Below are 26623 nucleotides of genomic sequence, written 5' to 3' on the forward strand. Positions count from 1 at the left end.
TTTCCTGCACCATCACTCAATAACCATGGCAACATCTGAGACAAATCATTTTAATCATTTTAAGTCCAACCAAATAAATAAATCCCAATGTTACCCTTATCAAATATATTATTATATATTGAAAATCACAAATATAATAATATGTATAGCATCATAAATAGCTTTGTGTGAGCCACCAGTTACTGTTACTCTATTCGTCAATGTAAGGGAATTTCTTGTTCGCTCCATATCCTGAGTGCCCTGGTCTGGCTTTAGCCACTTCCTGTTTGACTTCTTTCTCTGGTTGACTTTGAGGTGAGTCTGTGGAGCCGCTCGCCTGGTAGCCTGTTAGAGACACTGAAATATAATGTCATATTAATATAAAATGAGATTAAAATCCATACAGAAGTATAAAGGTACTATCACTTTATTCTGAGTCAATCTTTCCTGTTTTCAGTATTTGACTCACTTGGAACTTTTGGAGCATCTGTCCCGCATTTCAGTGTGCTTTGAGAAAAGCACTCGGCCATCCAGGACAACACCTCTCCGCAATATCTGACCTAGAGACGAATCAGAATGACTGAGGGTAATGCAAACTGTCACAGTACTTACAAGTTAGTATGAAATGTGTTTAAGGAACTGCAACTTCATTGTGTCAAATGGTGCTTTTTAAGTCACTTTTACCTGAGCCTCCATGGACTGCTGTCGTTTCTCCTGGTCCTTGAACCCACCGACAATCCTCAGCAAGCTCTGAACCCTTGGTCACAATAAAAAAACAGTTATAATCAAATTCAATGCTACACCATCAAAAATTAAAAATGTTAATTACCACAAGGGGGCAGAAGAGCTTTAACTTTAATATTGCTAACTGGAGTGCCTGCAGACCCTCATGTCTACTTTCTGTAGACAGATTTGATTTATTTAGAATCTGTTCGAAGTGACCTGATATCTTTGTTTTGTGTTTATTTTCTAACAAGTGCCTTCACTTGTTTAAAAAAAAAAAATGTAACATTTATTGATTTCAAGTTTGTCATGATTTATACTATCTGATGGGAAGGGGGGGTCCACTCAGTTATTTTGGAAGAGGGTCACAGATGCAGCAGATGGCCGTGGAGGGTTGGTGGTTTGATCCCTCGCCCCTCTATGAACGTTTGTTTGTGGATAAGTGAATGTTTGCTAAGTTTAAGAGCTTTGAGTGCTCAATGAGTCATTCACACAGATTTCCTCCATTGTCTTTTAACATTATTATGCCCATTTTCACTGTAACTTTTTGTTAAGTTATAATATTCCGTGTTTTTAATGTATTGTCACCAAATACGTTGTTATATTTTATGATAAACTGTTGTAGGATGAGGGTTACACAAGGACCACTTTGACACATTACATGCTAAAAAGATGATATCTTCTGATACTCCTTTTAGATTGCAAAACATTACTTTGAAGAGGTGCTCTTGAGTCTCTCCTCGCTGCTCTCCCAATGCTGCCGCTCCAGCTTGGCCAGGTAGTTCTCTTTCTGCACCGTCTCCCATGTTATCAGCCTCTGGTCTAGCCCCTCCGGCAGCTCCCTCTCTGGCAAATCACACACACACGCGCGTGCACACACACACACACACACACACACGCACGCACGCACGCGCACGCACGCACGCACGCACGCACGCACGCACAGGGAGACAGTCCAATAATCAATTAACCAACAGGTCATTGCCATGAATAGAACAGGTAGATAAGCACGCAATTTGTTTCCAGTATTTCATTTAGCCAGTTAATTGTTTCAATATCTGTTTGGAATAATGGCTAAATAGTGCCTAGTGGAAATATATTTCAATACAGAGACATAACATTCATACCAAGATGCTCCTGCTTGGACGCCGGCCTTTTGATCAGGCTAAGGAAGAGCTGAGAGAGGTGGCTGATGATGATGAAGGGTGGGGCGAGTGCTGGGCGGCTGTGGTACTCCACTATCAGGTTGTACCTCTGGAACTTCCAGAAGATGTCTGTGTTACCCTGCACTATCTGGAATGTGTAACTGTAAGAAAAAAAGCCAGTAAAATCAATGTTTTGGGGGATTTTATGTTGTGTAAATAAGTCAATTGCAAACAGCTTTCTGTATTCCCATCCTCTGACCTGAACATAGCAATGAGCAGGTTTAGCAGCAGGACATTGGTGACAAGAAGGAAGATAACCAGCAGCAGGATGACCAGCCAGTTGGCATAGACGTTGGGACATGGCGGTCGTAGGCCCAGGATAATCTCCTCGGAGTTATTGGTGCAGTTGATGTCAGGCATGTGAGCAGCTGTGCTCCGTTAATGAAAGAACAAAAACATGTGAGTAGAGGGAACAAAAACATTCAGGCTAACACAGCATCCCTGATTGCACACAATTAAAATATAACATTCAACGTTTACACATGAGTGAACAGACTAGATCTGAAGTTATTATCTTCTAGGATACAATGAGAAAAAAAGAATATCATGTAGTTTACCATCTATGTGCTCCAAGGGGATCTGGCCAAAGATGTGCAGGTAGGGGCGGTACAAGGCCCTGCGGAACACCCATTCAATCCTCGGGTCATTGGGGTGGAGAAGAGCCTGCGTGGCGACGCCATACGCAATCATCCACACGCTCAGGAAGAACAGGAAGAAGAAAACGTCCTTTATCTATTGGGAAAACACACACGTTTGTATTGTTATCATGGAGATCTGAGGGTTGTCAAATGTACAGTTTATTTTATTGTGAAGAATCATCATGGTGAGGTTCTTTTCTTATCCTATCACAAAAATGTTGCTATATCTGTATTGTATATTATTAAAAATGCTACCTAATAAATACAGATTAGCAGAAGAAAATGTAGTAGTAAGGCCAGAGAGAGGTTGTGTGGGTTCATTCCCCAGGCCCTAAGCTTTCTGAAAAGATGGCCCCCTGAACAATATGGTTTAAAAGCCCCAATCTTTGTGAAACCAAAGAGCCCAATAAGCATGAGAAGGTCCTCTACATGCACTGCATCAGGAATCTGAATGGGCTACACAGTGTCTGTCCCTATAACCATGAACACAACTTGAAGATCACATAGTAAGAAATGCTTATATATGTTATAAAAAAGTGCTTTTATCACCATTCTTTCCACAATGATGATCTTGGGGCCAAGCTGCTTATAAATGGCAAAGATGTGGATCAGACGCAGAGTGAAAACCATGAAGTCGATCGCCAGAACTGTCCTTCCTGCTTCATAAGTGTTCTTCGCCATCCTGCAGGGTCAAAGAAAACAGACATTACTGTGTGGCCTACTTCCCATTCAGTGACTCGTTTATTATATCCTAGACCTTCATGGCAACACATCTAGAGCATCTGCACTGCTGTGTTGTGTTAACAATGTCGATGAAGATAATTTACCTGCATGAAACCCCAACGACAAAGAGTGAGATTGCAACCATGTCGCTCTTGTTCCAGTTGTCCTCCACATACAGTTTGAACTTCTTCAAGATGTTCATCTCTTCGTCCGTGAAGAAGCTCTGTGTCATTAAAGAGAAACGTTCATTCATCATTACACATCATTATATGTACGCTTTTGAAATATTACAAAAAGGTAGTTCATCATTAGTAAACCAGAGCCAGTCATTTTTCACAACATTAACTTTGCTTTCTTTTCTACATCTATCATATTTGAGCATATTGTGTGCTTTAGTAGCATTAGTCATTTGGTAGAAAGCAACTTGTATAACAGTTTAGTTTTTTTACGAGTTTTATTTTAAAGGTAACACAACTTCTATGTCTATAGAGCTTTGTAGACATACATATGTTTTGTAATCCGCTTATATCAATGCATTTTTATAATTATTAGCCATCATGATTTCGAAAAAACTCATTATAAAGCATTTCTATTGATGTATAATGACTTACAATGTCAAGTATTATAGCACTTCATTGTACACTGCGAAGATCATTCCCAGAGTTGTAATACATTTTAATATTTTATTATGTCCTATTTTGCATTTGAACCATCTCCTTTATGCAGTATAACCATATATGCAATGCATTTTCTGTATTCATATTGAATTAGTAGAATACAAAAATACAATATATATAATCATACTATTTGCAGTAAAATTATACATGGCACTATCATCATGTTTGTATTGTGGTTTTGCTAATAGTAAGTATATAGTAAGTAATTTGACCTAATACGTCATTTTACTTTATATCGAGATAAAATATGTTATGAAGCATTATAAATATAATGAGAGCTTTTACTGTAACTATAGTAACATACTGCTCAAATAACATTATAAAGCATTATGTGCTAATGATTATAATGTATGATAGACATAGTAATTGCAAGTGTTACCATTGAAATATACGATATACAAGTTTTAATGTGTTGATTGATACCTTCTTTGAAAATATTGTGACACAATATGTTGTACTATGGGACTGAAGTATAAATAGCATTACTTCAGAAAACATGTTTCTAAATGTCCTATTCAGACACACCTTCAGGGCCAAAGGGAGTTATCAGGTACACAGCAGTGTCCACAACTCTCAGCCCTGTAAGATGTTTCTTGCACTTAGAGCAGAAGGTGACGTTGTCTCCTGTGGTTCAAACAGTAAAAGTGCATCAAGAAAACAGTGCTTGGTCCCAGGATGGAACAATTGGTTAGAGGACAAGTTGAGGAAAGAGTGTTGCTTTCATAAAGTGATAGACTGAGTGTCCTAACCTACGTACTCTACAGGCCACATTTGTATACTCAGCACTACCACAAGTGCTTCATTCAACCGTTATAGTTCAGAGTTTAAGTGGGTTTAAGAGACAGTATTCCTGCACAAAAGAATGAAATAAAAGCGGTAGGGGAGTCAGGACTTCCTTGGTATTTCATCTGCAGAACTGCTGAAGGAGTCTGACATTTTTGGGCATAAATGATTTTCAAATAGAGCTGGAAGGTAACTAGGCATAAAGTGTAGACTTGGAGGCTGAGGGGAAAACGATCAAATATCATCGCAGATGTATTGGTATTGCAGTGGCAGTCATATATTCTGTATAAATAACAATGAAACAAAAACACAGATTATGTGAAATCTCTTGGACACTGATGTTATACAAATTGTCTGGAATAATACGCTGTTTGCACTTTAATGTAAAAAGGAAGAAAATTCGACACCAGCATTGGCGAGGTCTGTCGATGTAATGAGACGCTACATATTGCTGCCAGCCCATATCAATTCATGCAACAGCATATTGGTTTTTGTGAGAGCGAGCAGCCTTTCACCGGCCCATCCATCACATTTAAAAAGCTGTTAAACCTACACTCTCTCATTGTGCCATGACAACTATGGCGAGAAGCAAGGCCCCTGTGGCATTGTCTTCCTTTGGGGACAGGCGGGCCCCCCTGGGCTTGGGAGAATGCCAGGGTCACGCAGTAGAAACACTGTGCTTCTTTATTTGAAATCCTCTGCCATAGTTCTGTTCAGCTCAGGGACTTTCCAGAGATACAACTGATCTCCCTCATCAAGAGCTTTGTGCCCAGGGGAGGTGGGCTCAGCGGGAGCGGTGCAATAAGGGCTCCTGCTTCTCTGACCTGGCTCACCGAGAGGGAGTCAGGCAGAAAGGTGAAAGGCTCATGAATCCGGAAAACCCCAGAGAAAATTAGCTAATTTTAGCAACTCATATCACCTCCTACTCAGATATGGCTGACTTCTCAGGCTGACTTCTCAGGTCTGAGTGCTGTCATGCAAACCATCTAATAACAGTGCGTCAAAATGTGTGTCACACTGCACTGGGTTTTTGATTTTGTGAAATGTTATTATAAAGTAATCTAATCCAGTCACCTGTCGAATTTCCTCGAGCACCAAGGTGAAGACCCAGAAGTAGAGCATGATCTCCGGGGCTCCGGGGCCTAAGGGAGGCGGTGGGCGGAAGTCTAGCAGGAGCACGTAGGTGAAGAGGAAGAGGAAGGCAAAGTACATGATGACATTACCAAGGAACACGGTGACAGGAGCATTCCAGAAGCGACGCCAGCGGCGGATCAGGTAACGCCACCAGACAGAGGCACAGCTCTGAGCTGCAGGATCTCCAGATGAAGAGTCCCTGGAGAACAGAGAGTAGAGATGACACTTGAGAACTATTTTCGGTCAAAAAACAAACAAGTGACAAACTAACAAGTATTTAATGATGTGATGATTGGAGCAGGGTATGATTTTTGATATTGTTTTAGCTGTTGCTGGTCAGGTTTGTTGATGCAAGCTAAACATACTTCATATTGTATGTTCTGCCGTCACTAATGGACATTGTCTTCTGTGGTGAGTTTTAGCATATTTTTTTACTAATTTTCATTATATGTTGTATTTATTGTGATGTTTTTTCAAGTATTTGTTGGTCCTGTGTTTTACTTGGCTTCAAACCAAATTCTAATTGGGGTCATTAAATGGGAATACCACCTAAATTAAGAATTTCTAAGTCAGTTGAATTGCCTGAAACCTTGTCTCAAAACGTGTGCTGTTGCCAAGTATAACGTTTGGGGCTGCTCCATGTGCAATGAATGGAAGACTGATTTGGTGGACACACAGTAAGTTTCCTTACGTTTATACGCAGTGTTCTCAGTTGGGAAATAGAAAACGTACTTCTATACTCAGAACATTGCCCTGTGTGCTCTCTGTTATAACATCTTCCTCAATGCATTTTATGTAGAGCTGTTCCCAATTTTTAACGTGATAACGATACACATGTGGATATGGCAGAGAGTTATTCATTTTAACCAACATGTTTGACTCTTAAGAAACACAAATATTAATGAAAATGTGCATTGTTGCCCTTTAAAGTTGAAATAAACAGATGAACGACTGCAAGATGCAAGGCACTTCATGCTAAATATTTTAGAAAGACATATTAACATCTTAAAAAATTATTTACTAATTTATCATCTGTCAAAGAATAATTCTTCTTTACCTCTAGATATTTAACCTTTCTGCTTCTTGACGTTTATCACCAACCCTGAGTCTGTTATCTCCCATAAGGAATGTGCTAAATGCAGTCATATGCACCTATTCTCAGTTTTATGACCGGTCATCTCTCGGTCACAGAGCCTAAGAGTCAGGCAAGTGATTGAGTATCTCCAGAATGTTGGGGATATCTCCAGTGTTCCCAGGTGTTTACGCACCATCCCCCAATATGTGGATTAACTCTCTGTAAACTAGTTAAAAGGTCTATTCGAGAGAGAGGCTGGTCAGATTTGACATGGCAACCCACCAGGGCAGTCAGAATCTCTGGCTGTGTGACTTGTGATGTGAATTTTTCCGGCCGATACTTGTAAATAAACATCAGTGTTTGACATCAAAGCTCCAACTCTCCTCGTGTCTCTCTGAGTCCTGACTCTCCATTGCTGCAGAAGTTTCCCTTACATCATCAAAGTGAGTATTATTTCTTAGCAAACTCACAAAGGGTCATCGTCATCAGCCATCAGCAAAGCCTTTTCTGTATCCAGACTGTCCAGCTCCACAAACTCCTCGCGGTTATTGCGATTATCAAATTCCTCTTCACTGAGAACAAACATAACAGTGTCAGGACACACAATGGAACGAAAGACAAATGCTGTGGCGGCATAAGATTGATCACCTGAACTTTATGAGGTTGGTCCAAATGAGTGGCGGACAGAAGAAAGACACCACGAGTTTGGAGATGGATGTGTCTGTCGTCATCGCGCCCCACCATATCTTTGTGAGGAGAGCCTGCAGTAAAAGTTTAGTTTAGTATTAATTAGGTTGAAATCGACAGGGTAACACAAAGCTCAATGACGTGTACCACAAGAGGGCACCACATGCCTTAGAGTATTTCTGCCCTCGAGTATTGTGACTAAATCCATAAAAGCATCATACACAGAGGTGCTCCAGCTGGATTACAGAGGAAAAACGCTAATTGTGCCTCCTCATCAAACCATTTCACAGGACGTGTGAACCGTTTCCTTCTACACAGCTGTCTTGTTGCAGTTTGATGAGTCGCTTGAATGAAAGGACACCTGGTGCTTAGTCATGAGTTTGTCCACCTTTTGTATCATACCAGTAAAATCCACATTCTATTGAAACACAATGCAGCTTCCTATTCAAAAATGTGTTGTGCTTCAAATAAAATACTTTGCTGTCAGGAGTTTTCTGCAGACTCACTTTCCCTGCTGACATTGAATGGCAATTAACTCTCAATTGAGACATTGTGTAAGATCAAGGACGTCTATTCAAGGGAAAGTGACTAGCAGAATTATATGACTTTGAAAATAAGCGTCAAATGGTTTGCAATAGCCTTGATAGTCATATTAAAATAACTGCAGGGCAAAACAGTATTTTAACACAGAAGGCAGCGAAATAAACTATAACTATCTAAATAAAAGGAATAATATTTGAAATGCTGGGTGAAGTTCAATGTTTTACAATAGGTGATGTGCCTCCTTGTTACCTGAACTCCATCATGGGCAAAGAAGGATTTGGCATCAGCCTCAGTGGCCAAGTTAAGGACGGTAGATTTGCTCCAGCAGTGTGTTCTTCTCACTAACAAAGCATAAGCCCTGTCCTCACTGTTGGAGTAACACTCTCCGAAGACATCTGCCACAATAAGAACAGTCAGTACACAGAGTCAACCACAGCTACATTGGAAGAATTTGCACAGATTCATATTTCAATCCCTTCCAGTGGGATCTGTTTGTTTGTGTTGTTAAAGCCGGTGAGTATACCTCTTTCTAAGCTTGACCTTTGCCTTTTCTAATCTCACTGCCAGCTTTTGTCATCAAGCGGTTTGTGTACTCACCAAGGGCGAATTGCTCATACTTCGCCTCCTTCATACTACGTGCAGACTCAGCCTCAGATTCAAGTCGAGCCATCTCTTTCAGAATCTTACAACCCGCCAGTGCTGCCGCAACCGCCTCAGGGCCCTGAAGGATTAAAAGAAAGCTGGATCCAAGAAATAGGTCTGAGAGAGGAATCTCTCAGAAAATGAAGGGCGGTGCCGGCCGTCAGCGAACCGAGCCGGCCGTCCTGTGATTCTCCAGATTCTACAGATGGCCAGTCCGCCCCTGCCCATGCGTAAAGCACTTCAGTGTTTTCATATCTACAATAATTAATGCATACTTTACTTCATTTCAGTGCACTTAAGGATCCAATGCCAAAACGTTGTTAAGAATAGGTAATTCATCATAGTCAACTATATGACTTCATTGACTTAAGTCTAAGTGACATGATGCGCTTGGATGTTCAAACTATACATCAGCATGTCTGCTTGTTGATTTATTAATTTACAAGAAGAAGTGGAAACCAAAGACTGTGTTGACCTGACGTTGTGGAACATATTTCGTATTTTTTTAACAAAACCCAACTTTTTAGTAAAGGGTTAGAGATGTGCAAAACAGTTCTCCTTTCTTTTCTTACAGTGACTCATAGAAGATGGTTGATAACACTGTTATGTCTATCCATGCAATATGAAGCCGGAGCCAGGAGAGAGTTAGCTTAGCTTTGCATAATGACTGGAAATTAAAACAACAAAGGCTCTCTTTGTGTGGAGCAACACTCTTCAATAAGTAGTCTGCTCACTACCCAACACACGTAGTACATCATGTTACCCCCTGTAAACGCCACAAACACAGTCTTTTGAAGCATGTGTACACCAGGTTTTTTTTTGTGTCAATCATACATACATGCCAGGATAGAAGAAAGAGGATTAGTATAGGAATACAGAAGATGAACTAGTCAACTTTTACTAAATATATATATCATTTTGGTATTGTATAATATGGTATTTTTAGTAAGTTATGTATATTGTATTGTTGTTACTTTCTATATATTAGGTCCTTGTTACCTTTAACTGAAATAACCTTTATTGGACAAACAATGTGTAAATAAACAGCAATATACTGAAATGCAACCCTCTTAAATCAAAAGATCAGATACAAAAGAGAATAGGTCTGGCTGTATAATGTTGCTCCTGGGTTCAAACCTGTTAAACCCCAAGGTCCCCGTCGGCGGGGACCCTGTTTTTTTTTTTCACGACACTGTGTCTCAGGGGATCTTAATATTTAAGAACCTATTAATGTGTTATACCAGATTAACGGAAATAATCTCAGCTAATTGACGATTCAAACCATTTTTACCAAAACAAAACACAAGACTCATAAGAAGCATCTAAATGACCCTTTAGCGAAAAATGCTAACGGACATTGGCACAGAACTCAAGATAAAAGTATCCTTATTACTTATCGTAGCTGCACATACAAGATATCCGATTAAAGCTGAGGTTCCACAGATTATTTAGGTATATAGTATCATCACTGAGTGATCCGGACTCGCGACAGGAGAAGCAAATACAGACATCACAACACGTACCTTTACGGAGCTTCTAGGGAGATCGTCTCACCGTAGCTGTCAATCTGATCAAAATACGTGTTCAATGGCATTAAAACGAGAAAAAATGCGGCTGAATCGGTTAATCCATTGGTTTTTAACGTCTCTGTATGAAAAAAATGATTTAATTTATGATCCATAATTCCATTTTTATGTAAAAATCAGAGAGCGGAAATGTTAGCTGCTAATGGTAGCCACCAGAGTGGCTGCTGCTTCCGGTCTAGGCTATGCAGCAGTCTCACACACACACATTACCAAATAAGGACTATGTGGGAGTTCCCCTCGATTCCATTGGCTCTGACGGTCAGAAAGAGATGTCACATGTCAAAATCCAGCAAGGGGGGCCAGAGATATGGAAAATCCACCCAAATGGCCCCAGAAGAGGTTTTTTTTGCTAAATCTGTCTAAAAAGGTCAAATATCACTTGTTTTGCATCAATCTTGATACAGGGTACTTATTATATGTTGTACTTTGGATTCCTAAAGCTTTTAGTCTACTAACCCATCATCCAAGGTTAATTTTCACTATAAGTACAACATATTTTTTGGACGGACACTATAATTTACAGTTTTTTACCATGTTCAATCTGAATTTTCTTTAAAATAAAAAACATCTATATTGAATCTGACTATTCTAAATCCAACTCACAGGTTTATCATTACTTTGAGAAAAAAGATTATTAATGTAACCCTTTTAGAAGGGACGATATGGTCATTAGTGCGAATGCTGTTTACAGCATTCCACTATAGTACTTCAAAACTTTATTCTTCCCCTTATTATTTCAGCCAATACTTTGGCTCTCCATAACTTCAGCTTATTTTCAGCTACAGAAACCATTCAAATATTAAACTATTCAGCCTGTTCAGGAATCGATGGGAAACCTTCAACTTTTTCAAAATATTTCATACTTTTTGAAATATTCAGCTTTTTAAACTCTTTTTTTTACATTGAAGTCAATGGGAAGAGCCTTCAAATCAGCCAATACTTTAGCTCTCCATAACTTCAGCTTACTTTCAGCTACAGAAACCATTCAAATATTAAACTATTCAGCCTTTTCAGCAATTGATAAGAAACCTTCAACTTTTTAAAAAATATTTCATACTTTTTACATTAGAGTGGCTGGAGCAGCTCGTTAACTCTAGAGTGCTTTGATCTCAAAACAGAGTGCAGGACAGCTCAAAATTCTCCCCCAAAAATGTTTTAAACTTGCCATACTTCCCAAACCCTACACTCCTCAGACATATTTTTTCATGAAAAACGTAGGAAAACCTCTCCTAGGTTGGAAAATAAAAAAAAATATTAGACAAAATGCCTCTTCAGGGTATGAAGTGACAAAAATGTTCAACATTCCTCCATTGAAGCCCATTGTAATTTCAGGCAGATATTTCCTCACGGTAGCAGCCGCACACCTTTAGTTAAACTGCCAAAAAGGCCACATTATTAACCCGAAACTACACAAAAATTACACTTCAGATACTCAACTTCGTTGACATGCTTCACGTTTTGAAATTTCACAGATATCTGTTACGGTTCTTCCACAAAATGTTCACATGTAAGAGGTTCATCTCTCATTCAGAACAATGGAAACCTGTGATCTCTACAGAGCTCGTTAGCTCAACTATAAACACCTGTGTAATGGAACACGATGATGTCATCACTCCAACTGACATGCAGCAGACTTCAACAGTCCAGCTGTGAAGACATCTTCGGGACAGTTTGAGATTTCTTCAAATGCCGTTGCCATGGCAACACAATGCTCGCCTTGAAACACAGTTTTCTCATAGCTTCAGTGAAAATACTCCAAACAGCCCAGAACTTCACAGGTTTGATAACGATGCAGCCATAAATGCATCTAAGCGTAGTATGGGGTGTCATCAAATGTCGTTGCCATGGCGACAGACCACTCGCCATGAAACACGATGAGGCTGTAAATCCAATCGACACTGTCCAATCGTCCCCCAATCTTCACTTGTATATCACCGGTCCATGCCTCAACAGCTCTACGACAAATCTGAGATCTCACCATATGCCGTTTCCATGGAAACGCATCCCTCGCCATAAAATATGATGTCACTATAACTCCTATGCAAATGTTCAAAGAGTGCTCAAACTTCACATGTGTGCTAACAGTCCAGCCGTGAAGACATCTCCAGGACAGTTTTGAGATTTCTTCAAATGCCGTTGCCATGGCAACACAATGCTCACCATGAAACACGGTTTTCTCATAACTTCAGTGAAAATACTCGAAATGGCCCAAAACTTCACAGGTTTGGTAACAATGCAGCCATCAACACATCTAATAGTATTATGGGATGTCATCAAATGCCGTTGCCATGGCGACAGATCATTCACCATCAAGTTAGTTCAAAAGTTTGCAGTTCAAATATTCTTCTGCTTTCCCAAGCCTTTTTACATTCTTTTCTCATCTTAATACAAATTCATTCACTACTACTTATATCTGATATTTAACTCCTTCAGCCTATTTTCAGCTGCAGAAAACATTCAACTATTACATTATTCAGCTATTCAGGACATCAAGGCTATACATGTTGTTGTTTATACCTTTTTTAAAACCTTTTCTTTGAAATATTAAGCTTTTTCTGCATTTTTTTTGCTAAAAGCAGCTACCATTCAGCTAATAACACATTCAGCTTTTTCTGAATTTTCTGCTAAATTCAGCCATAAATGTTCATAGTTTACAGCATTCGCACGCATTTTCTGCAGGAAATGCATTTTCTAGTTTGTTCTGGGAATGTCATTTTCGAGCCTGAAACCTGAAAAACAGGCTCGGGGTTTAACAGGTTAAATATGAAACAATTTGCAAGCATAAGCAATCCTGCAAGGGTAATAGTGATGAGGCCTTCAACACCAGAGATACTTCAAACAATGAAATTATAAATTCAGATATCCCAGCCAGAGTGAGAGTGGAAAAAAGATTTGCAGTGGGGGCTGTACACACTGAATGCAATTACCATAATTTCCGATAATGTTTGAAATAAGACGCAGTAAAGGAGCAGATGAGGGTGACCGCTTGTGAGATTACAATAATTGGTTCTTCTTAGTTCGGGAAAGGGCAATAAAGAAATGAAAGGTGTCTTGAAAAGATGTTGAAAACAAAGAACAATTATCATTGATTTGTGTCCTTTAAACAATTCATAGGGCATCAATCCCATTTAAGGATATATTTCCCATTAACTTCATCAGGACAGCTCGTTGAATTCAGTGCCCTATGACGCAGCATGACCTTCATTTGAATAATGTTCTTGGAGATAAGATGTCTTTTTTAGTTCACCTGAGTTCTTAAATATGCCGTTTGCTGGGCTCTTTTATCTTGAAGTGACATGTTCATATGGCAGGACTGACCTGCACCTGCACTGTTCGGGCCCTCATCACTCTTGTTCACACTTAATGCGGGATACAAACTCGCACAGTATAATTCAACTCGATTCAGTTTGGAATTAATCATTGTTTGCCAATGCCGGGCACATTATGACTTTTTGACAGAATTGAAATAGTATAAGTTGGAGAAGGACTGACTAAAGAAACTGACAAGACTCACCATAGCCCAAAAGTAGTTAGCCATCTGCTGTCGGTTCTGAAGGACAGCCCAGAGGAAGAGATCTCTCCAAGGATGTTCGCAGCGCTGCTCTAACTCCGGCAGGTTCTTCTGGCTGTGGAACGGTCGACCCTTTGCCGGTTTCTCCTGGAGCCCACAGACAGAATTTAATATGCATATAAACAGAGAAGCTGCACATAGAAACCTGCAATTATTACATGAGTCATTCCATAAACTAATTACTTCCTCTGCCAATGAGGTTATTTTTGCCTGGGAGATGTCAACAGGAAACAGAGGATTTCAAAAATGTATGAAGCATGCTAAACAGACAGACAAACACCATACATTCCACAACACAGAGATGGGAAACCAATATTTGCAAATTCTGAGAGAATATTTATGTTGTTACAGAAAGTTTGGTGTGCGATGAATGATACATATCTTCCTTTTGTTAGGCCCCTTAGTTCCCAACTTGTAAGGACTAGTGGGTCTCAAGAAAATCTCAGGGTCGCATGTTTACTTATACAAGTAGTGAAGATAGTTGTAGGTTGTGACAGCTGGTGCAGGTGTTTTCCTGGAGTAAGTTTACCACAAGGTCTGTATTGACTATTTCAGCGCATCTTTCAGACTTCTAACACTTTCAAAAGAAAAGGTCTGAGATGGAAATGTATTCTCTACTCACAGCTCATAGACAAATACAGACTGTGAGATGGGGGCACAAGTAGAGTTTCCGTTAGAATATTTTTTCGCCGGTCAACATGTCCGTTAAAGTTTAAATCTTCCGGACAAAATTTGAAAAGTTCCGGTCAAAGGTCTTCTTTGTTATTTATTGAGCTTTAAAAAAAATTGATATGATTCGATATTAAACAAACTAATTATAGAAGATTAACTATTCAAAAGTGTACAGGAATTTACAATAACACGGGAATAATAAACGGAGCGCTCTCTCCCTCTCCTGACAGCCCGTCAGTATCATGCAGCTCGCAGATCAGTAATGAGTGACCCGACAGTAAAACTAAACATATCTATAACTAGTTTAGGTAGTTTGAGAGGTAATTAAAATAGCTACGTGTGATATTCTAACCTGAAGTGTGTGTTTTGTTCCGCTCACCGATGCATGTGATTATGCAGAGCTGCGTGTCGACTCGTCAGCAGCAGCTGATCTCTCTCTCCCGTCAGATTAGACTTTACTCGCTTTTATGTCCATTTCGATCAGATCTAGGACTACCTGCTTATTAAAAGACACCTAAACAATAAGTGTCACTATGCAACCGGGTGAGGCCGCAAAGTATAGCGCAGCATTATGCATTTGTTTACATGCCCACCGGAACCCCGAGGCATTACCAACAGATCAACGCACAATCAACCCATACAGGACATCTCTTTCTCCATATTAAGTGTTAGACATTAGAATTGACTATTCTTGTCTGTCACATAAGTGGCGCAAGTTGCGCAACTGATGCAGTATTGCGCTAAAGGGAAATTATTTTGACCGGACACTTTGACCGGAGAGATTTAGATTTGCCGGTCTTCAGCATATTTTACCGGTCATAGTCCGGTAATTACCGGCTAACGGGAACTCTGAAGTAGACTGTTGCATTGCAGGTCAGCTTAAGCCAAAAAAGGTTGAGAACTGCTGCCAGACAAGGAGGAACTGGAGGAACTGCTTCCAGACAAGGAGGAACTTTATTCATCAGTGAAAATTATTTCTTGTTTGTTGCTCTGAATATATTTGATTTATTGTAACTTTTGATCACTTACTGTGGGAATCTTTTGGTAAAAGCCTTTGCAGGAGTCATGGAGGAAGTCCTTGAGCACTTTGGCGACCTCGTAGAGGGTGAAGCGAGGCTTGCGTTCCCCTGTCTCTGGCGGGTGGTGACCAGGTGGGCCAGGTGTTCTGGCAGCTCCGAGCAGAAGCTGCTTCTCCTCGTACTTTTTGAGGAGCAGGTTGTGAAAGAGACTCTTCTCCGACACAGACCAGTAAAGCTCCTGTAGACGACCGTAGGTGAGGAACTCGCCCAGGTTCACGCCGTTGTCAACAAAGAGGCGCACAAAGTCAGGTTTGTCATTGATCAGTGCGTCCATCATCACCTCTTCAAGGTCGCAGGCCTGTAAAAATAATGTAACTTTTTAACAATGACTCCTGAAATGTTTTTCTAATTGTTGTGCTATTTAATGTATAGTGGCTTGCGACCCTTATTTGAGTGTTATCTACTTAGTCAATAGTCAATAAGTCCCTTAGATATTGATCGAATACAAATACTGTATACATAAATAATATTTAAGATGAAATATATATACTAACTAGATATTTGACCAAATTATTTTTCGCTTCATGGCCCTAGGGGTTATATATGGTCAGCCATCTGGTTGGTAATTTGGTTGTTAGGTCTTTTATTTGGTGGGTTGGCTAGTTGTTTAGTCAGCTTCTTGGTTTGTTGTTGGCTCAGTTGTTTGGTTCACCAATTTGGTAAAAAAATGAAATATCTTGAATAATATTGGATGGGATGCCAGTTTTGTACATGCGTGGTCCCCAGAAGATGAATCCTACTAATTTTGAAGATCCCCTGATTGATCCTCTAATACCACCATCAGGCTGAAATCAAGTGAAATGTCTTGTTGGCTTTTAGATGGATGTGTCTACAGCATCATTGTGCTAAAGCACAGACTCACAGAACTGCTTGTCAGGTGGTAGATACTCATTTGCAGTTAATTACGCTAAACTCTGACTTGATTGCAGATTGAACTTCACAGTTTTAACCACACTGAAAATGTTAATTACCTGAGTGTGAGAAATCCCTAATCCAATTATATTGGCTCACCTTCCACTCCACATCTCCATTAAATATGTCACTCTTGGCAATATCCACCCTGTTCCAGGCCACAGCCAGCTTCAGTTCATCCAGGAAGTCTTGAGCTTCCTGGCTTTGGCTCTTACAAGCTGAAAAACACACACAACATAACAAATGTCAACAAGTTCACAACCATGAAGTGCTCATTTAGTGATCTCTCCCCATGCAACGGTAAAATCACAAAACCAGTGCTGTGATTTTACAGCCTTGGAAAATTGCAGTTTTCTTGATCAGGGATCTTTCAGAAGTTACTCTACCTTTGACTAAAGCTTTGAGGATGACCGTATCGAGCTCAGAGCTCTCCTGTTCAGGGTCGTGGACGGTGAGGAGATGCCCATGATCAAGTATCTTCTGGATCTAATGGCAGGGTGACAGTTAGTTATTAATAATTCATCATATGAGGGAAGCATTGTACCATGTTTTCTGAAATAACAATCTCTACCCTGTGTTTGTAAGCTCGAAAATATGTTTCATTATAAGTACCTCTCCCTCCTCCTCCGTATGTTTAATTAGGTCATCACATACACATTTTGAAGATAATGATGGAAATCCCACATTAGCTTCCCTCACAATCATCCCCAGTGTGCCCCATTTTTCTGGCATCGTTTTAAGTCTTGTGATGTTAATATCCGTGTGTGTGTGTGTGTGTGTGTGTGTGTGTGTGTGTGTGTGTGTGTGTGTGTGTGTGTGTGTGTGTGTGTGTGTGTGTGTGTGTGTGTGTGTGTGTGTGTGTGTGTGTGTGTGTGTGTGTGTGTGTGTGTGTGTGTGTGTGTGTGTCTGCCTCCATGCTGTGCACATCACTCTCACCAGCTTGACCCAGTTACTGATGTCCGTGCTGTGGTGGGCATTTGGAAAGGTGTCCAGCAGCAGCTCATGAACGCTGTCCATATCCCAGCAGCCCCTATTCATCAGCGTGACAAGGATGTCAGCCACGCCTCCCGAGCCTGCCAGGATCAGCCATGGTGTCGAATTGCCAATGCCTTTGTACATTCTCTGCAGACAGAGACACAGTGTGCAGACTCACAAACATCCTCATTCTCACTAAATAACTTCTCAACTAAACATTAACCAAGAATTATATTGATCTGTGTGAGCTGTTTTCCATCATTTTTGTTGCATCTCTATTTATGCAAATGTAGTGATTTGACAAACTCTCAAACCCAAGAGATTAGTTCTTGAGAAAAACAGAAATAATTTGTTTCTCAGTCTGGCTTTGGCCCGAGACTTCAAGAGGAGGCACAACCAATAATCTTATTCTCAAGTCTAAGCTACTAGTCAGATGCAAATTGATATGAGAAAGACATCCAGCTCTTAAAAGTTCTCTTAGCGGTCACTTCTTTAAAGTGCTTGAGTAACCTTCACAGCGTATTGAAATTAAACTCACCTTTAGGATCTTGGGCTCTCCGTGCACCAAGAGACACAGAACAGGTATTTCAAAGCTGCCTGCACCTACAAGCAAAAACAAGCACAGTTACAATAACATCTTGTGCATCTCTGAGTGTCACACATTCTCACCACTGTGGTATTAGATCTCGCTGTTGTGTGAATGGGGCATAGGTTTTCTGCTTCCAGCTGTAAAACAACCCTTTATTCCTCTAAGTAGTGAGCAGTAAACCTAAAAGTAATGATTCATTATCAGACTGCATTTTTAGAGTGGGGTAAAACTACCTAGATTTCAACTATTAAAACTGTTTCATTTCATACTGTAGCATTTTTATTATTTCCTGACTATCATCTCACAGCTCTTATGAAATGATGATATAAGGTCATATTTATATGTGTACTTAGTAGGCCATGAACTGTATAATAGGAGCATGCTAGTATTCTCAGAAAAATAAACTATTATGCAACTTTTTCACAAATCTAACCTAGAAAGGCATAAGAGGTAACATTTGATTTCCATTGCAGCATGCCTGAGCCATGTTTTTATGAATGAATCCCTGTCTGGTCTGCATGAGCATGTGGGCGATGAAATATACATCCCCGATGCTCCTTTGAGGGAACTTCGCTGAATCACAGAGAAGCATGCTGTAGCAATACTCCTCCAAGATAGAGAGGAAGACGGCTGCAAGCTAGCCCAAATGGCACAACTACCGGGTATGTTGTTACTCCTTAAATAAAGGATTCACATTTAATTTCTTGTTTCCAGCGAGAGTTAAAGGGCTTTACCTCCATAACCAGTGCGCTGGAGAGAGATGTGCTTGAGCAGCTTCACCCTCATTTCACTGGTGGCGCCCGGTCTGTTGGGATCCTCCTCCACCAGCACAAAGTGGGAGTGGTGGCTGTCCAGGGAATACACCGAGCCATGGGGCAAGTCCTGTGGCTTGTATGCGGTAGGCTCGTCCACCTTTAGAACAAGAATGAAGGTATGCAGACAAACAGAAGACATTGATGTTAAGGATGTTAATGTATTTCTCAAATATCTGTTTCAATTGCTCTATATTAAGTGTCTGTTAACATAAAACCTTGGTGTAGTTGCTGGTGAGTAATGCCTCTCGGTTGTGGATCATGTTCCAGGGTGTGACGCCAATGGCCACTACACGAACTTTAGAGGAAGTGCTGGCCAACGAGTGATCCCTCACCGCCTGGCCCAAGTGCTTAGTGATGCCAAAGCGAAGGCCATTAGTCAGAATCCAAGCCCCTAGAAAATAGAGAGGCAGCTGCAGTCTCTGCTATGTCTGTGAATCAGACCAGAAAGTACTGTTCTGGGTTTCATATTAACAGCTGGCCTAGCGATAATGCTAATTCTGTCATATAGTTTATAAGTGAGACATTATAATAACCATCACTGATAACATTAAATAGATTTTTTTGATTTATTTACATTAATACATCTGTTAATGGTTGATATTTGGTTTGTAAACGGTCAATAAATATGAGTTGGATAGTTTTTATTAGGTTGAAGTGTTTACGTTTCAAATGGTAAATAATACGTAAAGGCATCTATAAACATGATTTAGACGGATATGTAATAATTGTTCAATTGTTAATAGGTTTCTGGTTCATCCATCTATTGTTTGTAGATGTTTTACACAACATTTCTCAAGGTTTTTCATATCCTAGGGTAACAAACGCTTAGTATTGTATGTAAAACGTGGTTAAGTGTGCAAAAATCAACTATAATTGAACAGTTCACAATGTAATCAGGTCGTAACTGTTACTGTTTCCTATCAACTATTATACTTTAGACACTAATTACCCATTCTTATTGGTGGTTATTAAAAAGTGTTAATGCCATATTTGTTTGTAAAGCATTATGTGTACGAGCATTCACAATAAGACAAACATTCATCATGCAACTTCAAAACACATTCTTTTGACAAAGACAATTGTCATACATCAGAATAAAAGACAGAATCTCATCTTGATGAGGTGCTTTTATAGCTCAGCTACCAGCCAATAGAGGGCAACATAGTACCAGCTCTCTGTTACTGAATGTCGATTTCAAAAGCCAATCCCAGTCTAAGCCCCTGATTATAACCTGTACTCTGTGCAGCCTTCACAAGTCCTTTTCTTAGAGTGTCCCTGAGCCAGGGCTTCATCTGAGCCAGCTCATCTCCTCCCACCAGTGACACCACCAGGTGTGGGGGGGCAAGGCCCCACTCCTCTGTCAGCATCTGGTAGATCTGCACTGGGTCTGTGTTGCTGCGCACCCTCACAAACTGGATACAAAAAGACAAGATGATGCGTCATTATTTCCCTCTGAACATTTATTCTGCAAACTCCACCTGTGCTGTATATTGGTTGTTTTTATTTATGAAAGGCTTTACCTTTCCTCTCGTCTTAGAAGTGCCGATGAAGTCAATGTCGCCCACCCTTCCCGCCGCCCAGGGGCTCTTCTCCTTCTTCATTCTGCTGGCCAGGCCTCTGGAAACATTCTCCAGTGTCTCATCCACTGTAGAACAGCAGGTACAGCCCAGCAGGACACTGAGAGATACACACATTCAATAGATAAGTATTATACAGTCCTTTCTACCAACACACAAAAGATAAGAAAGCTCTACTGGAGCACACTCTCTGATCTTCAGCTCACCTGGAACCCCCATCTCACTATGCTCCTCATAAACATGCAACAAGACTATTTTATATTCATGCCATAGTGTGGCAATCATTTAAATAAAACTATGGAATCCCTTGCCCTTAAATTAAGGTCCACCTTCCGAAACGTATTGCTTTTTTAGTCTGTACTTTCTAATACAAAAGTTAAATCTACCCGATAGCCATTAAATCAGTGCTTTATATACACCAAGTTGTAGTTTGGTCTGCAAAGGAGGTAATTGTGTTGTTCTCTTCGTTATTTGAGTGTTTTTAAGCGGGACTTTTCAAAAACTACTCATCAATGATGTTTGCAGTAAAGTTAAGCCAAGGGCCAATGACAAACTGATGAATACCACCACATGGTAATTTATTAACCTCTTCAAAATCACCTTCCACGACGGGGCAACCTCTGGCCAAAGTAGAATTGCTTTAATCTTCAATTCATTCTAGCCAGCAGGAAGGATTCCTGGTTGTGCAGAAGACTATGAGGGAATTATTCTAAGGCTGACTTAATTTATTAACTTGGTAAACATTGATGACTTTATGATCTCAATTGCTAGTTAAAGACTCTGCACAGCATGATGTTGGTTTTGTAAATGATTGTCCCAATTAGAGTAAAACAGGCGATACATCATGGTATGCTCTCGTGCTTGGCAACCTTGTGGATGACAAGTCGCTACCACAGTGTTGTTTAGCAAGAATGTTATTAAAGACCATGGGTGTGTTGTAGAACTGGATATGCCACCACTGCTCAGCCTTGCTTCCATTTTTCTTCAGTGACCACTCGCAGTACTGTAACTAAAAGAACAGTTCCCACTTTGACCCATAAAAGAGATGTCTGTCAAATTGTTTCCAGGACTCTTACAGCTAAATGGGGTCCATCTATATGACATCCATGTCAACGTTTGTTTTCTTTATGCCTAAAGTCAGTAAGTCCTTTAATATCACAGTTACAGTGAATTACCGTGAATGGATGCACCTTGCCAACCAAGCCAGCTGAAATGTGTTTGTTATACTAACAGAACTGTTCTGCTGGACCTTGCTCTTCTCCAGCATCCCCCCCTAGTCCAAATACTGTCAATTCTAGCAGATAATATGGCAATGGCCAAAAGTATGGAAGCAAACAAGAGACAGAAGTATTTGAATTTGATCAGACACCGAATTTATAGCATTGAGAATAATTACTTTGAAAATCATGTATCTGAATTTGTTTTGCTCCGAATGTACCTATGTGAAATAAAAATGTAAAAATTCAAGTTAAAAAAATTCGAATGTTCAAATTCAAATCCCAAAAATTCAAGTGAAAAAAATTGCGATGCAGCATCATCCGGGCTACTCAGACAGGATAAGCAATCAATTCCGAATGCAATCAAACCGACTTCTAGCCTATCAGAGCCAAGCGGCGAACCGCGGAACAGTGCGGTGAAGCCCAATGCTGCAAACTGCTGTGCCACACGTCACACACACATACGGGTATTGGGCCGAGGGCGACACCGTACTTCCGGTATCCGCCGTTTTACGAGAGGTGCAAGCAGGCCAAGGGTTTAGCCGTACACCGTCTAGGTGTTGCTAAGCTTCCTGTACTGAATATCATAGTCTATTGCCTTAATCAATATCTAGTCAACTCTAAAATACCACATATATGCAATGGCATGATAATATTATTGTGACAAGTGGGGTATTCACCTGGGGCCTGTACTACGAAGCTGGTTCAACCTAACCTGGATATGTTTGAGTTAGCCGGTTGGCCTAATCCAAAACATACGCGCTCTCGCTAAACTGTACTACGACGCTGGTTATCAAGTGGATCGCTCAAGCCAGCCGTGCCCTATCTAGTTAGGTGCGCGTTCACATGAAAGGGGTGGTATTTGGAGCATTCGACCAATCACAAACATGGAGAAGCGCACTGACAGCGCAGCGTCATACTTCCTGAATGAAAAGTGAACTTTAATACTAGTCAAAAATGAAGAAGTTAAACTTTAAACATCCATGACTTAAACACTTTATCCAGGATGAAAGCCACATAGCTGAACCTGCAAGGTGAATACAGCTGGAAAAAGAAAAAGTGTTTGAATGCGTACATTAACAGGTTTATGATATCACTGCCCCGTCTAAGACACGATCTGACTTCAATTACATTTGTCTCGAGTGTTTCGTCAACTTAATGTGTTGCTTAAAATAATACTTCTGCATCCAGCATGTGACACTGTGAGTGTTGCACGGCCAGATACGGCTCAGCTGACTCAGATAAGGAGATATATGATACATTATGAAGTGATATGCCGCGGACTGTACTTAATGTACTCTGATCCGGTTACTTATGTTGTGGCCGATATTTAAGTAAGCTTTCTTAACGCTAATGTTATAATAGTCAGATTGCTCTGAAGATGGAGGTGATATTCTATTAATGTTCACGTTCACAGTCGGTGATTTTTGCCGGCCGTCTTTCCTGCAACGGCAGCTTTTCTGTATTTCCTTTCTCCTGTAATATGACTTGATCGCTTTAAACTCCGCACACTGAGCTCTGATTGGTCAGCAGGCGGTGCTTTCACTGAGTTGAGCTCTTAGCCTGCAACCTAACCTGGTCCCGACCAGGTTAGTTGCTTAGCATATATTACCATGGAGATCTAGCCTGCTAAAAAGAGAACCAGCTTCGGATGACCGGAAAGCCGGAGTTTTCCCTGAATTTATCCGGCTAAGCGAAAATCCTGCTTCGCAGTATACCCCCCTGGTGTTTCCAGAAATTAGACGTAGATGCAGCCAAAATCGACGCAGTCTGTAAAGGCAATCCAACAACCCACACAGCTCTAGTTTACGCTGGTAACGACCTAGAGCACACCCCTCAAATCCAGAGATGTAATCCGAAGACATGCAGCGATTTCTTTGGTCGTTAATTCAGAAAAAAAAACTAGTGCGCTCTGCCTTGCTACGTTAGCTAGCTGTTTATATTTGCACTTCCAGGATATTTGCACCTCCATGAAAATGGCGTATTTATATATATATATATATATATATATGGCACGTGTTGCATTGTGGGAAGCTCGTGACGTCACTGTGTGTGAAAGAAGACCCTATGTTAAAATGTCCAACTTAACATCAAATGAACATGTTTCTAGCCTGGATCCACAAAAACATATTCTGTATATAGTTAGATTCCCCCTTCATGAAAACGGTGTTACCGTTTAACTGGTTACACCGGGGAAGTCGTTACGTTACGTTAACCGTAGGAATGGGGCGTGTACTTTGAGGAGCCATTGTCGAATAGCCAGGAAATACACATTTCGATCGCTTCTTTTGTTATTTACATTTATCTTTTGGTATATTTGGCTCCATAGGAACACTTTGATGCACATTCAGTATCAGTGTGTGAGGTTGTGGTTGCGATGCCGATATCCGGACGCGTACAGCGAAACTACAAAATGACACTGCGGTCAAGCCAGCCTCCACTTGGGAAAACACAGTCAAGCCAGCCCGCACGTGATATTGGGGTGCGCGAATATTAGAAGCATTACGGAAAGATCCCAGCGCTTACTCGGTCAATAACAAAAGCACCTATAAAAACAAACCAAACATATTCAATTAAGAAATATGTACTATATAATGTGATCAATAATTATTTAAAAAAAACTACGTATAACTACCACGAGTACATGTAAAATGTAAGGAGTTTCAAAATAAAAGTCCTTTGAAATCTCATATTGAAATCTCATATATGAGCTATCAGCCCTGTGTTTAGATAAGAATAAAACGAAATCTCTCCCTGATCCAAGACTCATCTCACTGCAGGGTGATAGAAGGACACCCCATCTACTCACCGAGAAAAAAATCAGGACATTCTGATGTGGAGTTTCAAAATAAAATACCTTTGAAATCCCATATATGAGCTATCAGCCCTGTGTTTAGATAAGAATAAAACGAAATCTCTCCCTGATCCAAGACTCATCTCACTGCAGGGTGATAGAAGGACACCCCATCTACTCACCCAGAAAAAATCAGGACATTCTGATGTTGAGTTTCAAAATGGATGGATGGATGGATGGATAGATACTTTATTCATCCCAAGTTGGGAAATTGGGTTGTCACAGCAGCATGGACTCATTGTACAGAATCAAAATAATCTTTAAATAGAAGAAAAAAAAGAAATAGAATAAATCTGAGCTTCTATAGGCTAAGACTGTCGGGGGACGCATTGCTTCTTCCTTCTTTCTGCCTGCACCTGTGTATTCTCATGTTCTGATTAACCCAGCCTCCCCCAAATTTCTCTTTTTTTTGTGTCTATATCTACGCCGGGATCCTGAGTCGAGGCTGATCCTATTGCTGTGATCCTGTGTCCTGGATCCTCTATCCTGAGTTCTGGATTGAGCCCTGGACTTCGAGTCGTGGCTGAACCTGTCTCTGCGGACCTGCCTGACTCTCATCATACTACTTCCCTGATGGCTCCCACAGGATTGTCGACATCCTTGTGGATTCATCTTCTTATTATAGACACCTACGCTGTAAATGTATTATCTCTTCAATTTCGTTTTATTCTTATCTAAACACAGGGCTGATAGCTCATATATGAGATTTCAATATGAGATTTCAAAGGACTTTTATTTTGAAACTCCTTACATTTTACATGTACTCGTGGTAGTTATACGTAGTTTGTTTTAAATAATTATTGATCACATTATATAGTACATATTTCTTAATTTAATATGTTTGGTTTGTTTTTATAGGTGCTTTTGTTATTGACCGAGTAAGCGCTGGGATTTTACCGTAATGCTTCTAATATTCGCGCACCCCAATATCACGTGCGGGCTGGCTTGACTGTGTTTTCCCAAGTGGAGGCTGGCTTGACCGCAGTAAAATGACAATGAGGTGACTGGGGATGTCTGTTCAAAACATTGCAAACGTGAATAAATCATTTCAAATATGTATTTGTCTCCGACTGTCATTTGTACATCGTTGTTAATGTGATGTTTAGTCGCTTTGATAGCTGTCCATACCTCCAGACAGCCTAAAAGTAAGACACAAGTTGTTTACTCACAGCCCGAATGCAGCATCGAGTTCCGTGGCCAGCTGTGATCCTCTCGATTAACTTGTGACAGGACTTCTGTAGCTATTCTCCAGCGAGCAAGGTTTTTATTAAATACCTCCATCCCTCTCGTCACAACACGACTCTACACTGTGCAGAAAAAAACAACATAAATGAAAATAACCTTGCTGGATAGTTTAGAATGAAACAAACAAACTATCTTGCATGGCTGATACTGATGTCACAGTGACGGGTAAACCACAGACTAGTCTAGCGGGGGGGGCACACATTGAATCCATATAATGAAATTGTTATTTTATATATGTATATATATATATATACATATATATATACATGCTATATATATTTATATTTATTTCTATCCTACATTGTTTAGGCTATATAAACTGGCGGAAGTGTCACAACTTTCTAGGTTTGTGATTATAGAGAGAGAGAGAGAGAGAGAGAGAGATAGCGACAGAGAGATAGAGAGCGATAGAGACATAGATCGAGATACTGTAGAGATAGACATAGAGAAAGATCGGCTGTGCGTAAGTGAGTTGTGTGTGTGTGTGTGTGTGTGTGTGTGTGTGTGTGTGTGTGTGTGTGTGTGTGTGTGTGTGTGTGTGTGTGTGTGTGTGTGTGTGTGTGTGTGTGTGTGTGTGTGTGCGTGTGCGTGTGCGTGTGTGTGGGAGAGAATAGCTGTAGGGCTAACCAAGAGGGGATGGATTCAGGAGTTGTTAAACAACTGATGGATTTTATGATCCACGATATTTATGCTGATGGCTTGGAAAAAAGAAAATTGTTGAC

At 40.3% G+C, this 26623-nt stretch overlaps 1 protein-coding gene across 1 annotated transcript; it reads right to left on the reverse strand.

Annotated features, from left to right (window-relative positions):
- Positions 1 to 99: 99 nt before the first annotated feature.
- On the reverse strand, positions 100 to 26010 carry trpm5 (transient receptor potential cation channel, subfamily M, member 5). The gene is made up of 25 exons (XM_034106927.2): positions 25826 to 26010; positions 20529 to 20685; positions 20240 to 20420; positions 19224 to 19399; positions 18928 to 19105; positions 18143 to 18207; positions 17566 to 17751; positions 17016 to 17115; positions 16729 to 16847; positions 15668 to 16015; positions 13910 to 14053; positions 8765 to 8888; positions 8417 to 8562; positions 7586 to 7698; positions 7408 to 7509; positions 5803 to 6061; positions 3373 to 3491; positions 3095 to 3227; positions 2465 to 2639; positions 2107 to 2275; positions 1830 to 2008; positions 1416 to 1548; positions 664 to 736; positions 449 to 539; positions 100 to 336 (listed from the first exon to the last, which is right to left on the reverse strand). Exons 2-25 carry the CDS (start codon positions 20607 to 20609, stop codon positions 191 to 193), a joined length of 3540 nt encoding a protein of 1179 aa, XP_033962818.1. The 5' UTR covers positions 20610 to 20685; positions 25826 to 26010; the 3' UTR covers positions 100 to 190.
- Between the last annotated feature and the right edge of the window lie 613 nt (positions 26011 to 26623).

This window comes from Pseudochaenichthys georgianus, chromosome 3, assembly GCF_902827115.2.
Source record: "Pseudochaenichthys georgianus chromosome 3, fPseGeo1.2, whole genome shotgun sequence".
In the NCBI taxonomy this organism is placed as follows: Eukaryota; Metazoa; Chordata; class Actinopteri; order Perciformes; family Channichthyidae; genus Pseudochaenichthys; species Pseudochaenichthys georgianus.